Consider the following 22769-nt stretch of genomic DNA (forward strand, 5'->3'; position numbering starts at 1 on the left):
AAAACAAAAACTAACAACTCCATCCATGGATGATTTTATTCACCTTTATCAAACAATTTATTTTATCATAACCATAATCTCTTTGCATAGTTATTTTATTTTACAATGGTCTGCAATATAAAAGGCTGATAGTGCTCAAAAGTCATGATTTACAGTCAGGTAACCTTACAAGTTTAAGTGCTATAACAGAATCCCAAATAAATAAAAAAGCTACTTACAGTCAATATTTCCTTATTATTAAATAGTACAAAATTGTTAAAATCAAGGTAGGTTCCTATGAAAGTAGAGCAGGGCCAACAGATAGCGTTCTTTATAGTTATATAGCATTAAACTGGAAAAAAAACAACCTTAATAACCCACATCTTTATCTACAATTAGTTTGTCACAATGTGTCCACAAACCTTTATAATACACAGGTTGGAAATTTGGAAGCCACATAGGCCTGAACTAATGTCAACTCACTGCTATATTTAACAACATGCTGGGGAACATTCATGGGTTATGAGAGGTTAGGCACTGGGCTTGTGCACTTAACTGTGAATTTCCAAACCAGCTTCCAGGAGCCAGTGACGGTGTGTGAGCGATTGTCAGAGCATCTCAGGCTTGTGAACTGACGAAACTCAGACGTTTGAGTTGAAAGGCACAGATTAGGAATATACTGTCAGTAGGGTTGCACTCTGGTCTCCAGTGTCCGACTTTTAGTGTTTTTTTCTGTTTTCACATTAAGGCTTGATTTTCCATAGCTGGAAATTAAACAAAACATTTGATCAGTGTAAAGAAAAAAAAAAGATGACTCTCACTTCACAGGCATTTTACAGAAAAAACACACATTAGAATACAACTTTGTCTACACTATCCCTGGTTAAAGCTGGAGCTGAATTAACCTTCATCTCATGTCTAATTGTGCTTGGTGTGACCAAACACAGCTTTCATCCATTTCATCCATTGTTCTTGTACCACTATCTCAGAAACACACGGGACTGACAAAGTTTTTGTAACACGTGGGGAAAAAAAGAGTCCACTCACTCTAATGTTGAAGCCGAGCAGGTCACTGACCACCGCAGACACTGCAGACAGGATGACCACTTTGGTGATGTTATAGATCAGAGGGTTTACCGTCAGACCCAACAGTCTGAACGGAGTATCCAGCTCCTGAGAAGATACACAGAAATCAAATATTTTTTGTTTTTAATTTGCTATGAAAAAGTCGAAGCAAACATTGTTATGAGATTCAATGCCACTGACAAAAAAAATACTACATCAGGGCTTCATTATCAATATTACACATGACATAAGCATATTTCATAAAACTGTTTTTCATGGGATAACTAGTTGTGAGAAAAGTTACCAGTTAGTTAAGTTAGAGCAGTTTTGTTTGCTTGGTACAGTGCGACTATGGTATACAGTAAATTATAAGACTGGAAACTGGGTGTAGATCTTTTTGATAAATCATTTAGCTGAGTATAAGACAAAAATCTTTTTGTCTTGTTTGTAAAAACCCTACATTTTCTGCTTCAGCATATTTTGACTGATTCATTTTGAGAATAGAAATGTGTAAACAGTTTTACACATTATAACTAGAGAAAGCACCAATCCCTGTGGATTGGTTACAGCCAGTTGACAAAAGAGTCAACATTAACAGAAACAGCAAAAAAGAAAAGACCATAAACATTTCTTTCTTGGGTCATACCATAATTCCCAAGAAAATTCCATTCACATCTGTCCTATTTTATTATACTGCTTCACAGATAAAAGCTGCCTAAAACATACAACACACTCCTTGGCAGAGGCAACAGTGATAACACCAACACAACTGTGTGATCAAATACAACAAAACAATTTCTTAATCAACTGGAAATATGGGCTGGGAAAAAAATTCACTCACCTTCATCAGTTTTGTGGCTAGTTTCAAAACATTGTTCACTATACTGAGTTCTTCTTTCTTATTGGGCTTTTTTTCCATCTTGAGATACAAATTGATCTGAAACCAAAATAAAAACCAATAATCAATGACCCACTGTTATAAGTAATGAATCTACTGATGTTGTGGCAGTCACAGTACTGAGAAACAACTTGTGCTGTGCAATGATGGCGTGGCTTCACCTGCTCAGTGAGGAGCACTGAGGAGTTGCTATATTTACAGTTGGTCTCTGAGCCCAGCGTGGCCAGTCGTAACAGAAATAAGATGAGGGACGAGGCCCAAACCATCAGCTCCCAGTTTGTCAGCGACTCCAGGAATGTCTTGTGGCTGTGCAATAGCTGAGAGAAAAAGCAGTGGCAGTTTAAATTGTTAATACCAAGCACTTCGTTGTAGGTTTTCTTTATGAAATACACTGCAAAATAAATGTGTTATTCTCTTATATGCACACTGGGTGTCACCATTGTGTTGCTCAGGTTTTCAGCTTCTAAAGGAACGTGTGTGACACTGGAAGAGCTGACGAGCACTGGTGCAAAGGTTTATGGGGCATGGTAACGTGCTATTATGAAGATATGTGGACTTATTGCTCTGATAAGTGGAATTAATAAACAGATCATTTAACAACAGTAACAAACATGTGGATCCTTTAAAGATCAACACATGGTAAGGTAGTGTAAAGTAATGTCAAGTTCTGGGTTACAGACATCAACTGAGCCCCTACAATTATAAACCAGAAATTTAAAGCTCTTTTGGGATCAATGCCCTGTCCACATCAATTAATTTCTCACTTGAATACCAGTGAAAAATCTGACACAACAGTGCAAAATAAGAAAATGAGTTATTTTAGCATTATGTATATGGTGAAGGAAAAAAGGAGCCAATATTTGAAAAATCTAAGCAGCATTCTGGATGCAAACTGCCGTAAAAAAACACCAACATCATTTTGATGATTGTGTTCATTCAACGTTATCTTAGCACAAACTGTATAACATACCTGAGCACAGATGATGAATGAAATGGAAAGTGCCAACAGGAAAATAGAGGAGACAATGACATCAACAGAGCGCTGGGGCCCTCGTCTCTGCAAGGAGACAAGGCAACTCGGTGATCAACCAGAACAAACAAAGGCAAATCAATGCATGCCAGCCCTCTAGTGGTAAAAACCAAAATACACTCATAAAAGAACAGCAGTGTGTTGAAACAGGAAGACTACAAACCCTGAGAAATGAGCGCAGGGACAACCACATCTTTATGTTCTGCACTTTCTTCAACCTGAAATGAGGTATCTCAGATTTCTTGGCCTTGCGAGCTGAAGTGATGTGGCTGAAGTACTTGGCAAATAAAAGTCTCTGTTGGAGAAAATGCAAACATTCACTGTAAGTGATGCAAAGCACTTGACATTAGGGATGCACCGATATGACTATTTCCACCGATACCGATATCCGATATTAATATTGCTGCTATGGCCGATAACCGATATTTACCGATATCGATATATGTTTTTAAAAAAAAGTTTCTGAGATGATAAAAGTTTGTACAGAATGAAAATCATGCAAGCTGAATTTTTGAATGTCTTTCTTTATTTTCAAAACATGTTTTACCTCCAAATAACAAGGTCACATAAGACACAAGTAACCAACTACAAGTAAAGGTTTTTAGAAACCTTTACCACTTGTAGCAAGTGTGTAACTAAATTAAAGTACAGTTTAACTCCCTCAACTCACTAAACTCCTGTGAGAAAGTTTGGATCATAAATTACAAACATGAACATAAATAAAAATAATACCCTGCCAAAGTTACTGTAACCGAGATAAGGGCGTCTATACTGGGTACGTAAATAAAGTCAACAACCCTTCCTCCCGGCAACAACAACCGCGCCACTTCCCTTCACAATAAAACTACACAACAGATATGAGAAACAATACCTGACAAGCTCTACTAAGAGCTGCCATAATTAAAAAAAATCATGTTAAAATACTTTATCAAACGTGCCAGTATTCATGGCAACCAGATATTTATTCAATTGCAAAACATCGGAAAAGTAGCGCCGACTTGGCAGGTTGTTGCGGGGTTCAATATGCGCTATCAACCGTCGGAACCCTCGGCTGGTCGTCAAGAGCAATCATTTCCATTACCTTGATCGTTATTGCCCTGGCCACTGTCTTCCTTTGGTCGAGTCCCAGCTGCGCTGCTTTCTTTTTGTCTGCTGCCTAATGTTACTAGCGTTAGCTTCCTGCCGTTGTTTGTGTACTTCTGGGTGGCGGTTTTTCAAATGACATGATCAAATTTGTGGTATTGAATGACTTGACGCGGAACCCTCCTCGCATTACCTCGACTTTGCAAGTGTTGCATAATGCTTTTCGCGTATCTTCTATTGACACCCTGAAAAATCGCCCACACCGCTGACATTCTCTCTCCTCCACACACACACACACACACACACACACACACACACACACCTTGTGCTGCGCTTGCGTCACTGACGCTGTCCCCTTCCCGACACACATACACAAACAGCAATTAGACGGGTATAAACATCGGTTGTTAGAATCGGCGCAGTTTTACTCATTGCACCGATGCCGATATGTTAAAAAATGACGAACATCGGCCGATACCAATATTAATGCCGATATATCGTGCATCCCTACTTGACATCATTTAAATCATTCTTTTATTAGAGACAACTATGTTTTGGAACAACAGTTCCGATGATGCTTTGGTGGAAATGCAAGAATGAAGAATAATAAAAACCCAGTAGTGAGTGAGTCTGCTGTAAAATGCAGCTTAGAAATACTAAATGTATTTCTTTACATTTAGCAGGTTGGGACCATGAAAGTCCAAAATTTTTTTAAATTCCTTTTTGTGCAATAATCAAGGCTAATAGGATTTGATGACAGAACACTTCAAAATGTGATTAGGTATGACTCTAAGGTGAAGGGGTGCACTCATATTCAATGGGTATGAACAATGATATAATGACAAGATGGTTTAAATAACAGGTTTACTACAAAAGACAAAGCCATAACTGGGAATAAAGCACAGGAGAATTCTTAGGACCCAAAAAAGAATATACCTGTTTGTACGTTCTCTCGGCCACACACATCATGAAGAAGAACAATCCAGTGAGGCAGACTCTTTGCACCATTGTGATGAAGAAAAAAGTGTAGGTCTGGACATCAGTCGGCCCAACCACAATTTCTCCTAGCTGTGCCAGAGACAGTGAGCTGAGGGACAACTTCTCCAGATGCTGAGCCAAGCGAAAGGCGACCGGAAGCAGCGCTAGGGTGGCAGTCATGAGTCCGCCAAGGACCAGGTAACCCATACCCTGCTCCACTAACTTAACCTGTCAACAAGAGTCACAGACCAGATCAGACAAGATAAAAAAAACATAAACATGTCCCTGTGAATAAAGGATGTTTTTTTGTGACAATTTACATTATAATATTACAGTAAAATACTGCATTATTTACTACAGTAATACCAAGATAATAGCTTGGTAGTGAGAATATAGTCAGTGTAATACCTCAACATTAAAATGTTTGTGACATAAAACTGAATTTAAATCCATTCCACTAATGTGTGCTGGACATAACCAAGCTATTACTTGGCAATTACTATTAAAAATAAATTGTATAATTATACCATTTCCCTAAAACAAAATGATTACTATATTGTTATAGTACTGTAATGTTAAGTGTTACCAGTTTTTCATTTAGTCAGCGCACAGAAGATTATTGTATTAAAATAACCACAGGGAGTTAAAACCAACAGAAGGTTTACCCGTGTAAGGATGATCCCACTGATCTCCAGCACAGACATATCTGCTTTCTTACACTCGCCCTGCTCCCATATTATGGCACTGACACGGTCCTTGGATGGGTGACATGCCTGAAGCCAAGATAAATGGCCCTGAAAGGAAAACATGATGGAAAATATATTTTTAGTGCTTGAGTCCAACCAACAACAATATGTTGACAGAGTCATTCTATTTAAACCACAGATCAAACCCGCATTAAAGGTTTAGGATGATCTTACTCCAGTGATTCCCTGCTGTAGGCCGTCATCATCACTGCTCAGCGTGGTTGTTTGAGGAAGTGCCAAACCAGAGGTGAACCTCCCATCCCCATCGCTGTCACTGCTTCCTGTAGAGGCAGTGTCAGGCCCTTGGAGAAGCTCCTCCCACAATGTGTCGTCAGTGTCGGAAGCAGGACGGGAGCCCATGCTTGGCCTGAGGCGGTCCACCGCTCGAGGTGCCACTTTTTTGGAAGCTCCAATCACTTCCTGCTCTCAAACCAAACAGTGTAGACACATTTTCTTTTTAATCACTACTGATTCTATATTGGAAGCAAAGAAATGACATGTGTGTTGTATATTACATATTTAACACCATTTTCACTTACTTGAAGAGAAAGAATTACTCACCTGTCTTACTGTAGGTTTGGAGTTAGATTTCAGGCTTCTCTGTCTAACAGAAGACACAGATGTCGACCAGGTTGTAGCAGGTTGACTGTCTTGATGATCTGATGGGTAAATCTTTTCAACTGGTTCTACTCCCTCCTCTTCCTCACTAGAGAACTCATCAGATGCCCCAAAACCTGACTTTGTTTTTTTCTGTAAAAGAACACAAAGACAAGATTATTTGTAAATATATTCCAAAACATAAATGCTCAAATATTAGTATTCTCAGTTTTTTTTCTATAGTTGAATGACAATTTATTAAATTAACATGACATGACATGCTTCAATTTTAGCTTTGCCTCTTTCACCACTATGATTAAATGGTAGTTAGTGGCTGCTGTCTTTAATTCTAAAAACATCTTATACAGCTCAGAACGAGAATCCTCTATCCTCCCTTTGTTTACTAAAGACTGACCTACCCTCCTCTCCTTATCGCTGTATGATTGCTCTCCTTCTTCAAACTGCCAGGACTCCTGTGTTTGTGAGTCCTCTCTGTCATTTTTTTCTTCATATTTTTTTAGTCCTCTGCTCTTCCTTGGCCTAAAGGAGACGGAACAAAAACAACAACAAAAAAGGCAGTCAGTGACAAGAGATGGTGAGGTAGGTACTGTGTAAAACCAAAGGAGTAAGCAGCTTTACTGCACGCTGCAGGTACAGTCTGTCTGTGTGCACAATGTGTAACAGGCATGAGCCCAGAGGCTAAAGTATGATAGCACAAGCAAATAAATGTGCAGTGCTTAACAATGACAAAATGCACCTCCTTCTGCGTGCAGGGCTGGTGGTGGTGCTGCTGGCAACTGGACTGCCCGAGGGCCACCTGCTGGACTCCGTTGACACAATCTGGCAGTGCACGGTGCCCAGCAGCAGCATCAGACAAACAGGTCCAAACACCTCACTGGCATTTGCCCCGGGGACCTCCAAGTACAACACCGCTGCTGCCACTGCAGGGAGGGAGCAAAGCATTTGAGCATTAGCAAACAAAATGGTCTCTGAAGGGAGACATTATAACACAATGTTTACTAATGAGATCTTTCTGTTCTCAGGTGCAACTGGCTATGAACTGCAACAAATGGAAAGACCTTGCATAATGGATTTAAATAGAACTCAAATTTTAAAGTCAGTGAGCTTTTACAGTTTCCTGTCTATTTAAATAATGAGAAAAACAATTTAAGGACTTTCTAGACAGGTTTCAGCCTGTTTTTCTTCCACCAGTTAGTCAAAACTAAAGAATCATTGAACATCTTCAATTTAACTCAGGCAAGTCCAGTCACCTACAGCTAACCACAGAATATGACTAGGATGTGAATGACTGAGAACCTTTACAGACATATTGAGAAGAATGTTTTGTGTTTATTTCCTCTTAATAAAGAAAGGGTAATTTTGTTCTCATGACTTAGCTGAGTCAAAAGAGAACATAAAAGTCCCTTCAGCACCAGTATGAGAGATGTCTGTTTTTATACAACCACAAAAGACAAAAGGCATGCAAATTCTCTTGTATTCCTGGCTGTGCTTACCATCCCTGCACATGCATGATTTGTAAGATAAAAGTCAAGAACGGACTTCTTTTTCCAACAACTCCGTTTCAACCAATTTCAGTAAAAGATGAGAACCTGCAGAGCTCAAATACTATGTGAACATGAACATTGTCAAGTCAGTTTACAACATAGAGTCTATTATTTGAGTTTTCGGTCACCTTTAAAAACAATATTTAGATTTCAGTCAATTTTCCAAGCCTGAATCTGAAAGTTAGGATTTAGTCTTAACAATGCTAACCTTGCATGAAGTAGAGGAGAATGATACATGATGAGATGGACTTGGAGGTGACCTGGATCCACCAATGGAAGAAGAACGGGAACAGCAGCACTCTAACCAGACCTTTTCGTGTCAGAGCTGTCCAGGGACTCTCTGGTTTGGCTTTGCTGAAAGTGGATCCTGTGGGTACAAATGAGTCCTGATTCATTTAAACTATTACACATATGGCCATATAACATATTCCCACTCCACACTAGATATAATACTGTTTCTACACAATATGTCTTTGTAAATTAAGTAAAAAAGGTTAAGAGTTTAACACAAAAGAACATAAAGCTATGTAGATGAACAGGAAGTTGCAGATCCTATTCACAGAGTATGTGGCTTTAGATTGCGTGTGTGATACGAACATAAATATTTACTGAAAATAACAACTGGTGGACGACTTATTGTGATACATTCTTACCTCTTACTAAGTCGACATCAATGAGGTCTTGCTTGATGTAACCCGTCTTCTTTGGTTTGCTGTCCAAACCCTGAACGAATGGCAAAAAATACTTCAATCTAGTGTTAATTCAAAACGAAAATGCAGTCAGAGATTTGTAGCGTTCTTACATTTAGATCTGCCTTCTCCAGAGATTTCTCCCAGACTTGTTGATCATAGGCCCCGATCTGCAACAAAGACAAAACTTTTTATCGTCTTTTATCTTAACTGCGGGAATATTTAATATGGATCTGCCTTTTTGTTTTATTTCAGGCTGAAACCAATGTTTGGTCCAGATGAATTGTAAGCTAACAGCAAAGGGTTTTAATACTTCTAGAAATGCTTAATTCTTGACAAACTAATACAGAATCTCTCCCAGTTAGAAGTTAAGAAATTGATTTTATCTCAAAAGTTTAAAACATCTATTACATTCATGGGACCTTGCAAATATCCTTTAGCTTGACTCTCAATTTTTTTTTTATTAGTTATGAACTTTAGGTTTGCATTGGTGCTAAATGTCTTCATTTAGCTTTGCTTTTGTGTATTCAAAACCTTGCCATTATTTAGCTTAATTTCTTTTTTTTTAACAAACATCACAAAACAACTAAGAATATTTTGCATCATGAGTTCATCTAAATAGTTGTTTTCTATTCATAAATATATATTTTTTATATTAGTGTCTAACGAGAAGCAGTTTTCCCACAACAATGCTGCATATATTAAATAATTATAGCTGTTCTTTAAAACATGAGAAATAATATATTAACAATACATTCAAAAATTATGAATTACAGCTTGTAAACCCATGCTAAACAACACATCAGATAGCAGCACTGCATTAATAAAACTACAAAGTGCGCTCTCTAACTGGTTCACTCAGAATTTCATGGGTTCCTCCTTGAGTCAAACCCCACCCCTCCACAGAAAGTTTGTATGACACCAAAAATATAACCTCTTTCGCAGAAGAAATAAATAAAGAACATTTTTTTAAGGTCATTGAAATAAACAGCCTAAGCAGAAGTTTGAACTCTGGATGTGTCACAATTATTTTGCTGCCTCACAGTTTCCTGTAATGCAATATTATGAATGCCAACTGCTATTAAACACAATAACAACCAACAAACATGTATTTCGTAATAATATAAATAACATTAATAAAACATCTAAAATGATTTTCTTTCTTAGGGTTAGTTGTGTTAATTTCAAAGCTGTAGTGTGTAACCTTTCAAAATAAACAAATGTCCACAACATTCAAATATTTGCCAAATGTGCTTATACAAACAGCTCCACATGACTCTCTGTTCCTCAATATTCTGTTTTGTTTCTATGTCTAAGGTGACAGAGAGTGATGTGTTTTACATTAAGACTGATCGAGGGAAGGATGAAAGATAACAGCTACACTAGTAAAGTGAAAACCTTATCCTTAGTTCTCTGAAACGTGAGTGAGGTTTGAGATATGAAAACAGTGTTGGGGCAGAAGTCACTCACTGGATCTGTAAATAGTTTTGTTTCATGTATGTCCTACCTTCTCTTGGTACCAGGCTATCCCAGCCATTGTGGTGTGAAGCTGGATCCAGTGAATCAGTTAGGTCATCTTTCACACAGAGCACAGGAGAGAAGGAGGAGGGCCGAGCATCAATCCACAACTACTCATTTAACAAAAAGGCAGCACAGCCATATTCAACCTGAACATAAAGCAGAACAATGGGGAGAACAACAGTTAAGAAATCAAACAGGATATTAAGTTAGGATCCATTGTTAAGAGCTGCACAATACATCAACTGATCAGTTCCGTAGTAAAAAACTTTCCCCCCAGCTACATCTCTAAATCCTCCCAAGATTGAATTACTGTAGTTCTTCATATGTGGGTATGGGCCAGTCATCTCTAATTGTATGAAGTACAATTAGTGCAAAATGCAGCAGCTCTCTGTCCGGTTCAGGATTTATTTTATTGCTTGTTTTTAAGGTTTAACATGGACTGGCCCTGACCTGTTTATGTGACTTGATACATCTCCAACTCCTGTCAGAGTCACGAGATCCTCAAACCAGGGAGTAGCTGCTGAAAAGGCTTGAGCAATGGTTTACCTTATTACACAAGAGCCGCCCAGACCAAACACACCTCTTTTCCTTCAACTCAGGATGAGTTAGACAATTTGCCTTTTCTATTGCACTACCTCGTAATATATATATTTATTTATGTCTGTTTTAGCTTGCATTTTGGTTTGTTTTTACCTGTCTCTTCCTTTTGTTTATTGTGCCTGTGTAGCACTTTGATCAACTAAGGATGTGCTATATAGTTGAGAATTGACATCAAGGGACGTTATCAGTCCTTTCAACATATTACCCTCAACTGTCTGGTCATCACTTTGATGACACCTCATTTCCTTCCAAACCAAATGACCCCCCCAATCCTCCCCCTGAAAGTATTTATTATTGACATTGATGACCATACATGTAAAACTTCAGCTGAGTTCCTAGTAGAGCTACTATGCATTCAGTTCTCTGAACATGTAAACTTTGTTACTGCTGAGGTATCATCATAACACGATTACGAACATACACGGTTAACTAATTGAGCTAACGCTAACAGTAGCCGCCGTTTACCAAGTAACCAGAACAACTTACCTGAGATGAAACAACTCGGCAGGATTTGGTTGAATCCAGCAGGGACTTTTAAGAATCACCACGAACTGGCCTTTAAATCTCTGTCATCGGTGTCGGTGATGCTGTTGCAGCTGTTTGTCAGATTGAGCTAACTGTTAGCTACGCATTCTGTGCAATAACCGACAAGTTTCGCCACGACAAACAAGTTGTAATTTCAATTTTGTATTTCTAAGTTGTTGTCGTTGTCAATATGTGGCCATTTAAACACAAGTTTATTCCAGGTGTTTTCCAACTTCATTCCTGTTAGCCGTTTAGCTCATCTTCCGCTTCCCTTTTCCGGGGTTTGTTATGCTGTTGAAGGGATTCATTTTACCCTGGGTAATGTCTATCAGGTGGGATTCGCTGTATGTCAGGCTGCGGCTGAAATCCTTATATCTTGCGAGAAATTAATACATGGGTTAATATTTTTTTTCTGGTTCGTCTTTTAAAACAAATATTGAATTTATGACGCGTGTTGGAACCTTACATCAGTAGATGTGAGGTGTTTCCTGGGAGGCTAAAATGAGGACAACATTTCACTCACAGTATATTATAATTACTGAAACTTTAACCAATCAGAGCGGAGCCTGAGAGAGAGAGAGAGAGAGAGAGAGAGAGAGAGAGAGAGAGAGAGAGAGAGAGAGCAAGATATGACATGAAAATAAAGGTTAAGAATGCTATAACCATTAATTGCATTTCTGATTAATGTCAGTATTAACTTTAAATGATATACTATTTTGAAATCAGCCAGTACCAGACACATTCTAAATCCCTCTTATGTGTTATTTTTTCCTGATCCTTTCAACATTTTAACACATATTGTATATAAGTCTCAAGGCACCACCAGTTTTGTTGCTTTTGTGTCTCCCAAAACACTGGCGTTGGATTGGAATGATTTTTTCACAGCAGATAGTTTTCGACATGAAATAGTACACAGACAAACACAGGTTTTATCAATAAAATGTATTAGGGTTCCACTCTAGAAAGTGTAAGGGTAGGTCACACTAAATACTTGACACTTTAACCTGTAGAAGCTGAGGTTTGTTCCCCCTGAAAATGTTAATTTAAAACTATGACGTTACCTATATTTTCTGGATGTGTTCCAGTAAAGCAATTGAGAAGTAATTATACTGTATGGTCATATAGCATTGCCAAGACAACAAATCTAATAGCCTAGAACTGCACAGAAGTGTATACACAAAATTATTTTCAGGAAATTTAAACCCCCACATTTTCAGAAACAATATCATTGCCACATCATTAACAGTTCCAAAACCAAAGACAAGCTGTTCCATTATACTACAAATACAATAAAAACATTTCTCATCACTCAAAAAGCTCACCAGCCACTTTATTAGGCACATCTATTCAACTGCTCACTATTGCAAACATCTTATCATGCAATCACATGGCAGCAACTTTATGCATTTAGTCATGTAGACATGGTCAGGACAAGCTGCTGAAGTTCACAATAGGGAAGAAATGTGATGTGGTATATTTGGTAGTGCCAAACAGGCTGGTCTTTAAAAAAGTATTTTAACAACATTGCTGGGATTTTTCACGCACAATCATCACTAGGATTTACAGAGAATGGTCCTAAAAAGAGAAAATATCCAGGGTCCAGCAGTTCTCTGGGTTAAACTGTCTTGTTGATGCAAGGGATCAGAGGAGAATGGAATTGCAATTACATTTCATTACAACCTGGGTTTGCAGAATAACAGCAGAACACACCAGGTGCCACCCCTGCCACTTCATGAAGTATTGTCTGCACCTAATAAAGTGGTCAGTGAGTTTACATGGAACTATTAATGAATTGTTGTATCAATGAAAAGTTTATAAATTAATAACTGATTTATCATTTCAGCTCAAGTGATTATGATTAGAATGACGTGTTATTCTACTGGCACATAACATGACTATAATCAGCATTGTGGGTACAGACATCTGTTTCTTTTATTCCTGAGCAAAATATACACATAACACCACTGCTGGAAATGTCTCTCTAGCACTTCTCTCTAAAGAATCCACTGCTCAGCTAAATAACAGTCATCTGTGCACCAGTGCTAAAATTATGAAGTCTGAGAGTACAACGCTGCTGTCATGCATGTGTCAATCTGTCAAGAAAGAGAAAAAGAGTCATTTGTCATTTGACTCCTGAGTGTCAGTTGATGGTTGGTCTTGCTCAGATGCACATATGATCTTCGCCTTGACCTTCTTGTTGGAAGAAATGATAAAGTAGGGACTGAGTGAGGCGTAGCAGGAGGAGAAGAACACCCGCATATCAGCCACCACTGGTGACACCTTAGCCACCGTCAACATGTAGATCCAGATCACATTATCAATCCCAAAAAAGACCACATAGAGAATCACCAGAGTTATCACTGTTTTGGCAGCCCTGGTCTCTGCTCCACCACCCTGAGATTTACGGATCCCTCTCACCTGGCGGCTGTGGCGGTAGAGAAGCACCAGGATGTAACCACTGGAGCCCAACATCAGGGCGACAAAGGCAAAATCCCTCCAAGTGATAGCAACCCCATTGATCACATAGGACAGGTTGTCTCTGAAGTCCACATGACAGAAGCCCAAATTGAGGGTGAAGGCAGGGACAGTGCCATTACGTGGAGCCATAGAGAACAAAGGGGCTGCAATGCATATGGTCATGTTGAGGAGCCACAGCCCTGCAAAGGTGGGGAGAACCAGGGATGGAAGTGCAGGTTTCAGCCTGGACATACGTGGTCCAGCTGGGGCGATGGTCATAGCCTGGAACACACTGAGCATGCAGGTGATGCAGACTGACAGGGCACGGCCGATGCGGTAGGCATAGATCACAACCTTACAGCCTGGATCATTCAGCAGCTCCTTCAGCCCAAACACAGTCATGGTCTGAGGGACGCAGCGCGTTAGTAGCAGCATCAGGTTGGCAAAGGCCAGGTGGCACAGGATCATGTCCACAGGAAGGAGCTTGGGTCCAGTATAAATGATGCTGCCGTATGCCAGCAGCACCACGCTGTTCCCCAAAATGCCCATACCTGTTTGCAAGAGGAAGGAGACCCCTTTGATGGTCACACACAGATCCATGACACCTCAGCCTGCACAGGTCATGATTTACAAAACAGACAGAGAGTCAACTCAAAAGTTACGATTCATAAAATGTACGCTATAACATACATGTGCCATCTGTTAGTACTCACCTGAAGTAAAAAGAAAATGGAGCCTGTTGTGAATTAACCTGTGTAATCACAATTTATAGTCTTCAATGCCCCCTTGAAATCATTGGGGAACAATGCAGTGTTCAGCTTTGTTTATCAAATCATATTAATAAATATGAGATGGTCTCGGAAGGCAAGGGGGAATACAAGACGGATACACAAACGTATTTGGTTTTAAAACACATATGCAGTATGTGCACTGAAACCTATTTCACTATAAGAATTCCTGTTGTATGCACTTATGATTAAAATATATTCATTGAAAACATATCGTATTATTAAGGTATATTTTAATAACCAGTGCATACTGGAGAAACGATGACATCAAGAGACAACAGTTTCAAAATAGGAAACGTTTTTAAAATGTGACCTTATCCTAATTTACCAATGTCAAGGAACAATAGAGCATTCTGTGTGACATCAAATTCAAAAAGTGGCATAAGTCTGCAGATCATCCACCTTAATAAAAGTAAAATAAATGTTAAAGTGTTCCAACCTGTAAATCTAGACAGCATTTCACATTAGTTTAATGTGTTATTGTTTGACGTTATAAAAACGTTACTAACCAACTCTTTGTAATATAACAGATCTCAAACCTGAATGTTTTCTCAGTTGCTAAATTCCACCTGTCAGTTGTTAACTTTGACAGAGAGTCTACACGTAAATCTTCAGAATCAGTCTAATGTTATTTCCCTAGTGTACAACAGTGTGTAGTTAATATTGATGCAAAACGAGCCTGATGATGCCTTGAATGAGCCGTCAAGAGGGTTTTTCCATGTACAGCAGGTGCTTCATTGTACTGCTCCATGTCCTGGGAGCATGTTAAAAGGCACAGAGGAGCAAGACAATTAGTCTTATAACAATACGCGTCTGTACATGCCATTATTATTCATGCACACTCTTCACTCTCTGTGCTGCTGTTGAAAAGAATATTGTAACAAAGTACATTACAGAAACAGTACATTTCACCTATATGATGATAAATTGCCAGCAATATTCTCAGTTGCAAAATTCAGATTGTGTGACTAAAGTGGTGTTTGAAAAAGAGTGTGTTCTCCTGAGAGTAAGGCTTGAATGTGTATTTCCCTTTGTGTTTTTAACATGTTTACATGTTCAGAGGCCCAATTAAATGGCAAGTTTAAACATGTCCCACTCAGGGGATGTCATCATGTACAATACACTGCATGTTTTTAAAAGAAGGTTTTTCTCCCCTGACATTATTATTGTTTTTTTGTTTGCTTTCACCTATTGTTTTAATGGCAGATGTTAATTGTTTCCCCCCCCAATTACCCTAATTTAATTTGTTATTTTAGAGTAAGTGATACGATAACTGTAACAAACAGTGTTGGTTAACAGGCCAGGCTCAAAATCCCATGTCAAATGATGTCCTATGAATATATTTATTCTGTACATGCAATAAAATACACATACATAGTGGCCAGTGGGTCTATATGATACATTTGAAAATAAAATTATTTCCTGTTAAATTTATTTGACTTCTGATCAAATCATATTTTTTGATTTTTTTTCTGATAATGATAAAAATAAGGGTTATTACAATAGTAACTAGGAAACAATATGGCTAAGTCAGCTAAGTTAGTTTTTAACAATCTGTCACATTAAATTTCCTAAAGACAGTCACATCTTTGGAACTCCTGTCCTGACAGCAAAAAATGTGTAAGCAATTGTCCTCTTACTATGTGAGACTCACTTTAATTTTGCCCTTTAAAATACATTTTTACTCTTTTCTTATATATAAAAAATTATCCACTTGGCCTCCACTACTTGGGCGGTCCTGTGTCTCCTCCAAGCTTGGTTCCTGCCTGAGGGTTCTGCTCAGTATCTCAGCTGTTCATGTTGTTCCTGGAATCTGTTGGAGTCATTCTCCCAGTTAGGGAGTGACAGCAACAAGTGCTTCCATCACCACGGTGACCACAGCTGCCTTTATATTTCAATTTTTTTATATGTGGCCCGTAGCTTTAATTTTTGAGCAAGAGGGCCAAGTAAACATGTAACCACAAAACATGCACCAGTGCCACTGTAACCTTATTTTTTTCTGTATGAAACCCAGTGAGGGCACAGAAGCAGTCAACTGGATTGATCTCAATTAATTAGAGGCTGAGGGAAGTGAAGTCAATGAACCATACAACATAAACTTCTTTGAAAGTAAGAAAGGAGAGTACTTCAGGAGAGCGCGATCAGAGACAGGGTCCACTCCAAACCTTGCCTGCTTGACTGATCGTAGGTGAGACTTTACTTTACAGAAATCATTTCAAGTGTTTGTTGATTCAACATTCAAAAAAAGGCATCAAGAAGATGTGACCCTGGAGCTATAAAACATTATTGTTAAGAGGTGTACATTTGTACATTATGTGCTATATTTTTACATTAGTTGTTTTTGTATTATTTTGTCTTTCCTGTGTGTTATGCAACTGTAGAAAAAGAAGCACTGTCGTGTCAGGTATGACAGCAGTTTTTCTGATTCTGAAAATGTAGGTGTTCTTATTGATTTGATTTAAATCTGTTTTCTTTCTCTGCAGGAATATGCCATCACATAAGTTTGTTCGTGGGATGCTCTATCTGTCCCTCACTGTGGTCGGAGTCCCAGGTAACACTGCTGTCATCCTGGCATTCCTCCTGATGCTGTACCAGGAGAAACGGCTCCTCCCAGCCGATGCCATCGTCCTGCATCTGGCCTGTTCAAACCTGCTGGTGGTGGCTATTCGCTGTCTGCTGGAAACCCTTGCCTCCTTCCATGTGGCCGATATCTTTGACGACATCAGCTGCAAATCGGTGATATTTGTCTACAGAACCTCCCGCTCCCTCTCTATCTGGCTCACCTTCGTCCTGAGTGCCTACCAGTGTCTGAGCATTGCCCCTCCAGGATCACGCTGGGCCTCCATGCGTCACTTGATGGGCAAGTATTTGGGGGTTGTGTTCTTCCTCCTCTGGCTCATCAACACCTGCATGAGCTCAGCACCTGTACTCCTCTCTGGCAGACTGAATAACTCCACCACATTAAACTTTGGCATTAATGTGCAATTCTGCTATGTGAACTTCCCCTCAAAGCTGGCCAAAGAGGCCAATGGGGCGGCTCAGGTGGGCAGAGATGTGGTGCCCATGGCTCTTATGGCCCTAGCCAGTCTGATCATCCTGGTCTTTCTCTACAAGCACAGCCGGCAGGTGAAAGGCCTCCGCAGCAGCAGTGGTGGAGGTGGAGGAGGTGGAGGGGCAGAACAACGAGCTGCTAAAGCTGTGGTAGCACTTGTGACCTTGTACGTGGTCCTCTATGGGGTCGACAATGGACTATGGGTGTACACTCTCACTGTGAGAAAAACCATGACCACCTCACTGATCTCTGACCTGCGTATATTCTTCTCCTCACTCTATGCAGCACTGAGCCCTGTGGTGATCATTGCATCGAATAGAAAGGTGAACAGCAGACTGAGGTGTTCAGTGCAGGAGAAACACGTTCAAGAGAAAGCCACATCTGTGATGTGAAGCCTGCTGATCACTTAAAGGGGAAGCAAAGATGATGTGGGCTAAGGTTTACTTGAGTCTGGGTCATGTGACGGTCATTCTGTTTTTGTTATATACTGCACCAATTATGTTTTGTGATCACAGTTGCAGGAGAGACTCTTCTTTCATCTGTAATGTGGCTCAAAACAATTATGCTTTTTTAATTTATGTTCATTTAAACATTTTATTGTTTAAATACTTTGTGACACCGGTGTACCTGAGACCTGGAGGCAAACATGTTGCCTCATTAAGGAGAAAGCCTTGTCCGTATGAATCTATGCTTATCTGGCACCATCTTGCTTTGTTTTGTTCATATGTTGTGTTATCTCCATATTAAGTGGGTGGCAGAAGTGGGTGACTCAGGACTCAACGCAGCTGTCAAATGATTTCCAGCTGCCTGTTCAGCTATAATTAAGGCTTTGAAAGAATTGTAGCAATGTCCCCTCACTGATGTCAAAGCCTAATGTGGAAACTAAATTCTTTCAGGAAAACATTGTTGTTTCTTAATTACTGATGCAGAAAAGTATGTTCAAGGACAAATCTTTTGTCACAGAGCAACATATCACGTTTTATTTAAAAGTATCGTCAAGACAAAGCGATAATATTGTTACAGAAGCCCCCTCCTTACAGATGAGACATTGTGTGCACGTCCAAATTCAACTGATGCTGGGTGCTGGGCAGGAAATAAGTCTTTACACCAGGGGTTGCTCCCACAATAAATGTTTAACTACTGCCAGTTAGATAGGTTCTATAGTGTATGCCATCATGTCTCTTCATGTGTGTGTGTGAGAAGGGTGTGCTATGCAAGACTCTCCCTGCACAAGACAGGACCTGTTTACAATGTTTTCCACCTCTCCGGAGTGTTTTAAGTCTTAAGTATGGGACTAAACCAGAAACACAGGAGCTGATAAATATACATTCTGTCATCTGTGCCACCTCAACACACCTGTGTCACAGGGGGAGTTTTGTAAAATGTACAAACTGTCTGGAAATATGAAAGTTCAAAACAGCATTTACCAAATAAATCAAATAAATGAACACATTCTAACACAAACCATCAGAAAACACACACACTGAACAGGAAAATGGCAACAAAAATATACACACAAAATACTGTCCAGAGCAGTCCATTCCTGCTGTGATGTCTGTCTGTTGACTTTCTGGCAGTCTACACCATTGTTCTACTAAGTAAATAGATCACAACCCTCTCCTCCCCCTGCAGAAAAGATTTTTCAATTTTCAATTTTTCAATTATACAAATGTCAATGTCATGAATCATCAATCACTCATGTTTAATGTGTTAAAAAGGTTGAGTGGATGGGTCCATTTTCTTTAAATGGCTAGCAGTATGATAAGATGGTCTAAATAACCATAAAAGCCATAGAGCAAAGACATAAATGTGATAAAGCCACCCTATGTTCTCACACACATCATGGAGAACAGTCTGTGCTGTTTTTCTACAATAACACGGTTGCAAAGCATCAGGGATCACATTGAACACAAAGGTTCTTTTGTACCATTATTCTAGAGGTGTCATATTTCTGCTGTTGTTGAGACACAGTCAAGTTAGAATACGCCTGCACTTTAAATGAAAGATAATTTCAGCACTCACATGTCAACACTAGCCAGAAGCTGTAGTTAGGGTAGTTTTTACTTTGAGCAGTGTCCCCCCCCCCCAGTAAAACCGTGACTGCGGTTTTTAATTCACAAAGTGATGATACTGCAGATGGTTCATGAAAAGTCATTACATTTAAATAAGTAAATATGTTTTTACTTTTTAATTTAGTAATGAAGTTTTAAATGTAAGATATATTTTAATAAATTCTTACAAGGAATTAAACAAAGCCATGTTTGTTTGTTTTTTAAAAAAAAAAGTCATCTTTCTTTTGTCTGACCTAGTATAGCAGGTAATATATATAACAATATTGTGACATTGTATGTGGAAGTATCCAGTGTCAACCGCTCAACATACAGGCCTTATATCTCAGTATTTTCACTCGATGTCATTTTAATTAGTAAATTGCTTTTCATGTTGATGGATAATTATGCACTTTGAGAGTGAGCTAAACCTTTCAAATATTACATGGAGCCCAGCTGGAATAATCACATTCATGTCTTGTACGATATGCATGTTCAGAAACAAAATAAAGTGGAGTGATTATTAATCGGCACCGACTATTTGTATCACCATGTTCACATAAACATGAATGAATAAATTAATTATGAATTATAGATCCTATTGCTGTGTGCTGATCAGAGTCGTGATTTAAGTTTGGGGAGGATTTTCAGATTGAATCATCTAACCTCACTGACTGACATCTCTGTATAATTGCTTGCTTCCTTCAAACTACCAGACCATCCAACCATCCATCCTTTTTTTATCACTTTATCCTCCACAGGAGGGTCGCGGGTGGTGATGTGCCAATCTCAGCTGACATAAGGCGATAGGTGAGGTACACCCTGGACAGTTCGCCAGTCCATCACAGGGCCACATATAGAGACACAACCATCCACTCTCACACTCAAACCTATGGCCAATTTAGAGTGACCAATTTACTTAATCCCCATATTGCATGTTTTTTTGACTGTGGGAGGAAGCCGGAGAACCCGGAGTAAGACCACGCACACATGGGGAGAACATGCAAACTCCATGCAGAAAGGCCCTTGTTCCAAAACTACCAGACCTTCTGTGTTAATTAGTTGTATATTTTCACTTCAGATTTTACCAGACCACTACTCTTCCTTGGCCTGAAGGAGATGGATAAAAAACAAAACAGAACAGGATATAATTGCTAATTGCTGGTAGAGAAAGAGGCAAAAGACCTCCTAGTGACACAAAAGAAAGAGTTGTCTGTTGGAAGTGTCATCAAATGGGTCACTGGGATAAAGACTGCTATTGTCAAGAGTTGGATGGTCTTCAAATCCACAGTGGAAAGCCAGGTGCAAGCCTAAATTCCTACAGTAAGACTCTCTGAGAAGGAACACAACCTACAAACTGAGGAAAGCAAAATGAGATTTGAAGAGGTGTCACAAAGGAAGACCTCCCTAAAACAGAACAGAGGAGGAAACAGTGAAGAGAAGTCCAGTCACTCATAAAGGAATGTCACCTCCTCTGGAAAACATGGAGGAAAGCCAAGGACCATAAAAAGGAGGCATTAAAGAACATATGGAATCACATCAGAGCCAGACTCACACAGGTAAGCAGAGAAAGGCAGAAGTTGCAAGGAGAATGCAAGGGTGAGCTTCTTCCACAGTTCTTTCAATCCTGACTTAAGATTGACTGAAGCTGGCTACCTGGTAAATTAAAGGTAAATGGTCTGTATATATATAGCTTATCTAGTCTTGATGACCACTCTAAGCTGCTTTACACTACAGTTTTGCCATTCACCCATTAACTCACACTTTCATACAATGCATGTATGAAAATGTATGAAAATGTGCAGTGAATTTTCTATTGCACATCGTTCATTACTATTCACACAGTGCTGGTGCAGCCATCAGGAGAAACTTGGGGTTAAGTGGAACCCGCAACCTTCCAGTTAAAAGACGACTCGCTCCACCACTGAGCTACAGTAGCCCCTAGGTCTGGTGTTACCAGTTCACACTCTACCGTTGCCTGATGTGCCATCACCTCAATAACAGTCCTGATGATGGATTCAAAGACCAACAATCATAGAGGAGTTGGTGATATCTGAGGTCATAAGGAAGGGAGATGGACAACCTGGGAGGATGTCATAGACAGGTTTGTCACGTGGGTTGATCTATGGAAGATACCACACAAGCTTCATAGTCAGGGCCTCGTACAACACTCTATCAAGTCCCCAGAACTCAAATCTTTGGTATGGCTCAGAGGAATTCTGCTAGCTTTGGGACCCATCCGAACCCCAGTCTACAGAACACTCTCACTAGCTGCAAGAGTGCATTGACCCAGGGCCATTATTGGTGGTGCCACAACTGGGGCCAGTCAAAGTCAATGAAGCTTGCAGACTGAAAGCAAATGCTACCAGCCCAACAACAGCACTTCGGCAGGATCAATTTGTAAGGCAAGGGGTGATGCGCCAGGCAGCACCACAAGCATGTGGTCCTTGCTGTTACCTGGCGGTAACCAGGGGCTGAGAGATAACCCTGATGGTCAACTGAAGTTCTGACAGCCATTTGCCTCCCTTTGGGCAGACGTTGTACTCTGGTCAACACGCACTCTGGTCAACTGTCATCATGGCGGAACTGACAATCCCTTGGGAAAACAGCTTGGAGACTGTATTTGAGAGGAAGAAGGACAAGTATGCAGAACTGTCAGCTGCATGGAGAGTGTTCACCTTCCCAGGAGAAGTCGGTGGTCAAAGCTTCACTTGAACCTACACCCAGTAGTTGCTGAGGACTCTCAGGGTCAGAGGCTCCAGGCTGAAAAAGGCCATGAAAGATCTGGCAGAGGTGGTGGAACAAGGGAGTGTCTGGCTCAGGTTCTGGAGAAAGGACAAGGCATGAGGAAAAGATTATATTAGATTCAATTAAATAGATTAGATTAAATTCCATGCAGGTGGCCCCCCATGTGCTTATTTTGTTTTTTACCGTTCATTGTCATAAAAAGTAATGTTAGGTAATATAAAACACTTCTAAACTTAAATCTTGTTCAATTGGACCTCTGGACAAACTCTACTCTCTAGTCCACAAATCAATCCTGAGAAAAAGTTACACAACCCCTATGGAGGCAACAATGTATAGTTAACATGATGCAAAATGAGCATGATGATGCTTTAAATGAGCCATCAAGAGGGTTTTACATGTA

The 22769-nt window shown here is 39.7% G+C and overlaps 3 protein-coding genes across 6 annotated transcripts; 1 reads left to right on the top strand and 2 right to left on the bottom strand.

Moving 5' to 3' along the window:
* Nucleotides 1-22: 22 nt before the first annotated feature.
* Nucleotides 23-11733, bottom strand: phtf1 (putative homeodomain transcription factor 1). 4 transcript variants are annotated; one of them, XM_058631002.1, is made up of 17 exons: nucleotides 11238-11733; nucleotides 10138-10206; nucleotides 8744-8800; nucleotides 8595-8664; nucleotides 8150-8308; nucleotides 7134-7317; nucleotides 6796-6916; nucleotides 6341-6529; nucleotides 5954-6199; nucleotides 5699-5827; nucleotides 4992-5261; nucleotides 3136-3267; nucleotides 2913-2999; nucleotides 2104-2259; nucleotides 1886-1981; nucleotides 1027-1152; nucleotides 23-743 (listed from the first exon to the last, which is right to left on the bottom strand). In XM_058631002.1, exons 2-17 carry the CDS (start codon nucleotides 10165-10167, stop codon nucleotides 723-725), a joined length of 2073 nt encoding a protein of 690 aa, XP_058486985.1. In that variant the 5' UTR covers nucleotides 10168-10206; nucleotides 11238-11733; the 3' UTR covers nucleotides 23-722. The 4 variants fall into 4 exon arrangements, with proteins under 4 accessions (XP_058486985.1, XP_058486981.1, XP_058486982.1 ...); XM_058630998.1 differs by having other exon boundaries at nucleotides 10138-10297; nucleotides 11238-11732; XM_058630999.1 differs by lacking the exon at nucleotides 11238-11733 and adding an exon at nucleotides 10845-11007 and having other exon boundaries at nucleotides 10138-10297.
* Nucleotides 11734-13388: 1655 nt separating this feature from the next.
* Nucleotides 13389-14383, bottom strand: LOC131461195 (olfactory receptor class A-like protein 1). The gene has a single exon (XM_058632263.1). It carries the CDS (start codon nucleotides 14331-14333, stop codon nucleotides 13392-13394), a length of 942 nt encoding a protein of 313 aa, XP_058488246.1. The 5' UTR covers nucleotides 14334-14383; the 3' UTR covers nucleotides 13389-13391.
* Nucleotides 14384-17008: 2625 nt separating this feature from the next.
* Nucleotides 17009-17965, top strand: LOC131460582 (olfactory receptor class A-like protein 1). The gene has a single exon (XM_058631189.1). It carries the CDS (start codon nucleotides 17009-17011, stop codon nucleotides 17963-17965), a length of 957 nt encoding a protein of 318 aa, XP_058487172.1.
* The last annotated feature ends 4804 nt before the right edge of the window (nucleotides 17966-22769 follow it).

The sequence above is a fragment of the Solea solea genome, chromosome 6 (genome assembly GCF_958295425.1).
Source record: "Solea solea chromosome 6, fSolSol10.1, whole genome shotgun sequence".
Classification (NCBI taxonomy): Eukaryota; Metazoa; Chordata; class Actinopteri; order Pleuronectiformes; family Soleidae; genus Solea; species Solea solea.